General features: G+C 35.2%; 1 protein-coding gene across 1 annotated transcript; it reads right to left on the bottom strand.

Moving 5' to 3' along the window:
* Positions 1–857: 857 nt before the first annotated feature.
* On the bottom strand, positions 858–5,648 carry LOC130571043 (endothelin-3). The gene is made up of 4 exons (XM_057361714.1): positions 5,391–5,648; positions 4,705–4,936; positions 2,947–3,084; positions 858–2,095 (listed from the first exon to the last, which is right to left on the bottom strand). The coding sequence occupies exons 1-4, from the start codon at positions 5,458–5,460 to the stop codon at positions 2,077–2,079; spliced, it is 459 nt and encodes a 152-aa protein (XP_057217697.1). The 5' UTR covers positions 5,461–5,648; the 3' UTR covers positions 858–2,076.
* Between the last annotated feature and the right edge of the window lie 1,293 nt (positions 5,649–6,941).

Below are 6,941 nucleotides of genomic sequence, written 5' to 3'. Positions count from 1 at the left end.
CCTAGAAGTTTATGTTAAATAAAAGTTCTTATCGGTTTCCCAGCCACGCTGACCCCGACTCCTTTCTTCTGAAAGAACTGAACCGTGTTACAAGTAGTAACCTCAAGAACGAAAGTATAAACAAATGTCCCTCTCAGCCTAATGGTCACAGTTTGTGACAGTTGAAATTCTCATCACAAAGGCTTTTTTAAAAAATGAAACTTTACATCTGAGATCAAGGATACACCCGTGTGTCTTTGTTTCCTATCATGCACCATGGGAAACAACCTCTTCAAACTGTTCAAACAATTCTTGTGTTTACAAGTAAATTCAGACTGACTCCCCTTGTTGAAGGATAAGACGTAGCTTCAGAAGTAATGCGGGAACATACTGTAGCCTGAGGCTGGAAAGCATTGATTTGATAAAAATAAGCTTAGAAGAATAATCTCAACATTCTTTCGTTTATTGTTTGCTGTTCATAGGTGAGCCTTATGGACAAACAACAAGGCAATTCATCGTCAAGAGGGATATAAAAACAGCAAAGGTTAAAATTTCATATAAACAGACAATCTGTAGACAACTTTTGACCTCTGACCTTTGTATTTGTAGAAACGGGTATAGCAGTGCAAAAACAGCAATTCACATCGATTTTATAAATTTTTTAGTTTTTTTTATTTCTATTAATTCTTTTTCAGTTTCACCTTTGGCACAGAATAACAACCAAAAGCCTTAAATAAATAAACCAGTATTTATTTAATGACAATAAAAATCCAACTCTTTTTATTTTTACTGTTTTTGTTTATATTTGAAGACTGTATTTTAAGAATGTTTCGTATCAAAAATGTTATACAAATAAGGAAATATCAAGCAATATTGAAGTTTTAAATATATACTTATTAATGGTCATTATGAAAAACTTTGAAAAAACAGAAAATACCTGCAATACAGAATTGTACTATAGAAATAAATTGACATTGACATATATTTTGTTTTATGATTTGTCATATGTTATGTAATACTGGAGCATTTGTAATGGACATCTGGGGTCATGATAATGTATATATTATTTTTCTCTATGGAAGAGAGCTAGGAATAATCCCATTTGTCTTTTTGAGTACAAGTAAATTGTTCTTAATGAAAATATTAAATTAACTATTAAAGAAACTAAAGTCTTTGCAAATTATGAAAAACCAGGTCCCACAATATCAATTATTGAATAATTTATTACAATGAATAAAATAAAATAAAAATAAAATAATGTGCAGTCTTCTTTCTTCTGTAGAACTCATTTGTAAGAACATCTGATTGTTTTTCGAGCCATGTACAAACACAAACTCATATAGGCAGGTCCCAAAGCGAATATTGCATTATGACAATTGACAAATATGCAAACTCCAGCAAGGTTTAATATTACTGCATATTTGATCTGTATGCCCTTTCTGAAAGTTGAATCCTTGATCAAATCCATTTCATGAAACAGATCAGGTATAAATATGGATGTTTGCGTTTGACAGAAGAAGGTCATTTGAGTGAAATGATTTTTTTGGCTGGTAAACTAACAGTTGAAAATACACTCTGTTAAATGTTCATTAAAGACAAGAGCAGCTTACGTTTCATGTTGTCACTCCACCCATTATTAACATAAAGACTTGCAGAGACAGGGTCATGAAAGCATTCATCTCTGTGTTTGATATGTTAAAACTTAATCTAACACCTCAATGACAATCGATCAAAGCTATCATGCATGTTGGAAACTGAATTGGAAGTCAGGACGTATCGGCAAGTGGAAACATTCCCTTCCTCACATCAGACATACTGTATATGTGATTTGAGTCTCTTTTAGAATGTCAGTCTGTGGGTTGCTACTCAGGATAATATCCTTTCGTAAGTGTCATTTTTAAGCCATATTGGGATGTGTTGGCTTGGGAAAAGTTACATAATTTGTTCTCGATGATGGTGTAGAAACTCCCCAAAACCTCTATTTCATCATCTTCTCTGTAATCTGATGGCCTTCCATTTGGACAGACATTTCTCTATAGGTGATGGTACAGAGTAATAAATCAGTGAATATCAGTGGTGCTGTGCTGCTGCAGATGATCATGTCGGCCTTTCCCTGCTGAAGAAGAACAATGAAAAAACAAACATAAACCACAGGTTGCAATTTGTGAGTTAAAAAGATGAAGATTCTGTCATTATTTACTCCAGTCATTCCATTCCATACCTGTGTGACTTTGTGTAAGGGACAAACTAAAGTCTAAATAATGATACGTTTCAGTCTGATCATAAAACAAAACTGTCCCAGTCTGTATGTTCTCCTCGTGTCAGTGTGGGTTTCTCCGAGTACTGCGGTTTCCTCCTACAGTCCAAAGACATACAAGTCTAGAGATGCTAAGTTGTACTTCCCCATCTTGTGAGTTGATTGTTTTCGCCATTAAGGAGCAGTACACAAAAAAAGAAAAAACAATTCTGTCACGATTTACTCACCAAATCTGTAGATATTTGGCGGTCTTAGACCCCATTGACTACCATAGAAGGAAAATTACTTTATAATTTGTATTGTTCTGTTGAACAGAAGAAGATAGTTTAAAGAATGTAGGAAAACAAACAGTTTTGGGGCACTTTTGACTATCAGTGTAATCTGTCCTATAATCAATGGTGGCCAAGAACTGTTTTGGTTACAAGCATTCTTCCACATTTCTTTTTCTGTGTTCATCAGAACAAAGAACTTTTGAGAACAACTTGAGGGTGAGTAAATGATGACAGAATGTTCCTTTAATGTAGCCATAGATGCTAAAATGGCATAAATAAACACAAACATAAATCTGAGTATGACAGTTTGGTCATTTTTATGATACTTTTTAAGTGTATTTCTTGTTAAAGCTTGGAAGTGTCATGAGTTGCAATTGCACATTACATTTAGAGCATTTGTCAAGGATTATCATTAGAGGTCTCAGGTTTGATCCTTACCTCTCACTACAGAAAGCGGTACATTTTCTGTCGTGCTGCAAAGCACAAGAACAGCGCTGACCTCCTCTGGTCCTCTCGGCAGAACGCCGTGTCCGCTGGAAGCCTCTATAACTCGACATGCCATACGGGAGAGTGTGTCTGCCAATGCACAAGTAGGGAAGAGGGTAATGAAAGGATTCATAAAAGACCCACAAGCTTTCTTAAGTTCGAAGGGAAATCCATGAAATATACAGTAGGCTAGTACTTCTCTATGAAGTACACAAAATCAGGATGGAGACATGAGCAAAGAAACACCAAGATGGACACACACAAAAATATGATCCCACAACCAGAAATCGCAATTGTGCATACAGGAATTTTTTGCAAAAATGAATGACTTTAATACAATATTTCAAAAATGACGTATCCTATACAAAGTTTTAGGATGCAAATAGCAGAGCTGGCATGTGAATGCTATTGCTTGTGTGTGCTCTGGCGTGTGGAATATGATCAACAGTCAAAAAGAACTGAAACATTATGATATAGTTTAAATTGATTTTACACACTTAAAGCATTGCTGTATTGTATTTAGAGTTATTTTGTAAGTTTTTTTTAAATATTGTGCAGCCCTATCAAGCTGTAAAAACAAGTCTCACTCAAAGGTGAGTTCAATTATCTATGGAGAGGACAATTATATTCACAAGAATGAACATGACCTAAGAATTTGGTTTCCCATACTGCTCATACAAAATTCATTAAAATGTTTCAGCTCAAGCATGCAAGACTTACCATGCAGGATAAACATTTGATAGACAATTTGAAGATCATAATAGCTCATTGATTATATAGCCTGTCCACACAACTCTGATTCCTCGTCACACTTCACCTTAGCAAAGGAATAAATTGCCACCTTGTTTGGACCATTGGATTTTGTGGTTAAAAACAGATTTCTGCAAGTCATAATAACTGACTTTAAGGCTCAGTAAATCTGGACAGCTGTACCCATAAAGCTCTTGGGCTCATCTGCTAACAGTTAGTCCTGCAAACACCCCATCATGCAATCATTTCTTTGATCTCTACCTCTTATTTTTAGCCAACTTTAGTGCCTAGACTGGTGGCTGAAAAATAAATTCTGCCAATGTTTCCAAATGAGTTCATGATTTTGAATTTTTAACTACATTTCAAAATTTGTGATAAATAAACTAGTCAATTTATTTGACGTGCATTTTCCGCCAAATTACAATGTAACTCAATTGGGCTTCACACAGACAAACTATTTACCAAAATGCAAGAAGCTGTACTTTAAAAATAATTTTAATTTAAATGTTATATAATAAATTTGTATATTAAATAGATTGAAAAATATAATCACCAAGTTTTCCCCTTGAATTCATATTTAAATACAATCAAAATATCCCAGAGCAACTGGGATAATTTAATTAAATGTGATGAGCCTTGAATACATACAATTACCATGTCATTTCTTGAATAACTGTGATTTTTGTGATATTATAATCATAATGTCATAACCATAATGTGATGTTCATTGATGTTAAAAAGCCAAAATACAAAGGCAAACCTGTTTCTTGATGCATTGCATTATGTTACCAATGCTTTAAAATGTCACATTCAGTCACAGTATTTAGGTTATGCCATTAATACAAAAACAACATTATATAGCACCCTTTCATGTTTATTTATTTCATTTATTTAAAGACAAAGAAAACATAAATCTATCAACTGTAAATAAACCACACACTATCATCCAAGGCAACTTACTCAGGTGTATTGATCCAGATGATGTCCAGGTGACAGTAGTAAACACACTCTTTATCTTTGTAGGTGTAACACGTGCATCTCTTGGCTCTTCTCCGCTGGCACATGTGACACGAGGCTTTATCAGCAGAGTCACTCAACTGTGCTGGTCTCTCACTGGATGATGTAGCGGTTAAATGTTGCGCGGAGTTTTTGCGCATCAATACAAGCGCATCTTTTTGTGCGGAGAACAAAACTAAAAACAAATGAGCTTACATTAGTCTACAATTGTATTCATCCATAGCCTGTGACAGTGATTTAAAACATTTTAGAGTCTAAACGCAAACCACATAACCCCTAAATGTGGTAACATTAATAGAGTATACTATGCATTATTACTGTATTGATTGGAAATAGAAATAATGCGTCAAATACACATTTTATGTCAGGAAAATGTATGTGTCAGGTCCCCAAGGTTGTAATTGTAGTTTAACATCTTAAAGTGTACATTAAATAGCCATTGGCACGACATAAATTCCAGACGTAAATAAATTTAACTTTAAGCATTTAATTTCTCAACTGTGTAGAAATATTTGAATAAAAGTCTATGCTTCGAGTAACGTCTGATTAACTGCACAAGATCACAAACTTTCCTGTCACAGCACAATTTTGTAGTTTTTATGCGCGTGTTAATCCAGATTCAAACCCACCGTTCTCCATCGCAGCTGCAATTCCAACAAAAAGCAAGACTCCCAGATGTATCAATGACACTCTGGCCATCCCAGATCTTCCAAAGAGACTGTGAGTCGAAAATCAGTGTAAAATCCTGGACAGACACAGTGATCCAGTTGCAGTGAAAAGTAACATTGTGGTTGTTATTGGCTTAATCCTGCATGGAGACAGAAAAGCATCCTCATGTCGCTGAAAACAGATGGTATTGGTTGAGCGCAATTTACCCCGGTGGGGTTTTATAGAGCGCGCGCTCCTATCAGCAATGTGACGCGCCACCAGGGGATCTCTGAACTCATGTAACTCAATCCATCAGATCACAAAAACAAACGGAAAACTGCCTTTGACCTCTTACAGATGTCTGATATCAAACAAGAGTCATTCTAGTTTGCTTCACCATATGTGTTTAATTTTGAACAGGCTCTCACTGCACATCAATCACATCGCTGCTTGAATGTTAGGAATCCAATGCTACAAACGCCATTTAAAAAATATAAAAACAAAAGAAGCTTTGCTTTTATATAGTCAAACAGGGAAATAAGTCAAACTAAACTTTTAATTTTCGAAATGAGTTTAATTAGGCTAGTGATAAGAATTTATGTACAAACAACAACAATTTATGTCAAACAATTTGTTGACAAAATAGAGCTAATATTTCATTTGTTATCTGATAACTTCAACAGTTTTAATAGCACACACATTTAATTTACAAAAATTGTGATAATGGCACTTATTTAAAATCCTCATCTATTTTACTGTGTTTATGTGAAAAACAATGTCCTAGAAGCAGATAAAATATTGTCTCTATTGAAAATGATCAAAAACTGCAATGAATCTTTTATTGATTTCTTGCCAGATTCAGTGATGACAAACTCATATTTGAACATTACACTGTTTCCCATTTCTGTTTTATTTCCTGCAGCAAGTTTTTCAACACTACAGGCCATGTCGAGTTAATTTATTTGAATGACTGCTGCTGCATGACATTGAATGACTGCAAGTACATGACATATTTATATGTGGAAAATACATAGCGTAATACATATAATACAAGCGTTTTACACGTATTTCCATATATCAGAATTCTGTATGGGTAATGCACGTACACTCAATGATTCCAGACACAATTTTGGATGTCTTTCATTTGACACACCCATATTAAGTCTCAGAGCAGTCTACTAAAAAGCTTTTGAGTTGAATCAGGTGTGTTTGCTTTGGGAGACATCCAAAACGAGTACTGCTTGTGTTGTCTCAGGAACGGGAGTGGGAACTTCTAGACCGGAGAATAACCCTGAAGTAATATGAGGGTCACGTGCATGAGCTTTAGCTGCTTGGCTGAAAGTGCCAGTAGTTTATTTTCAATAAGAGCAGGCATGGTGTTATGTTTTGGATGCGTAGAAATGACACGGACAACCTTTTTCCCGGAGTCTCTTTACTCAAGCTTCCTGTTTGAGCACACCACGCCACACAACCCCCGTGCGTCACATACGGACTTTTACCAACTACCATACTGCATGTTATAGCTGTGCATG

Source organism: Triplophysa rosa, linkage group LG20 (assembly GCF_024868665.1).
Source record: "Triplophysa rosa linkage group LG20, Trosa_1v2, whole genome shotgun sequence".
Classification (NCBI taxonomy): Eukaryota; Metazoa; Chordata; class Actinopteri; order Cypriniformes; family Nemacheilidae; genus Triplophysa; species Triplophysa rosa.
Note: the sequence above shows the minus strand (reverse complement) of the source record. Positions and strands in the feature narration are given on the sequence as shown.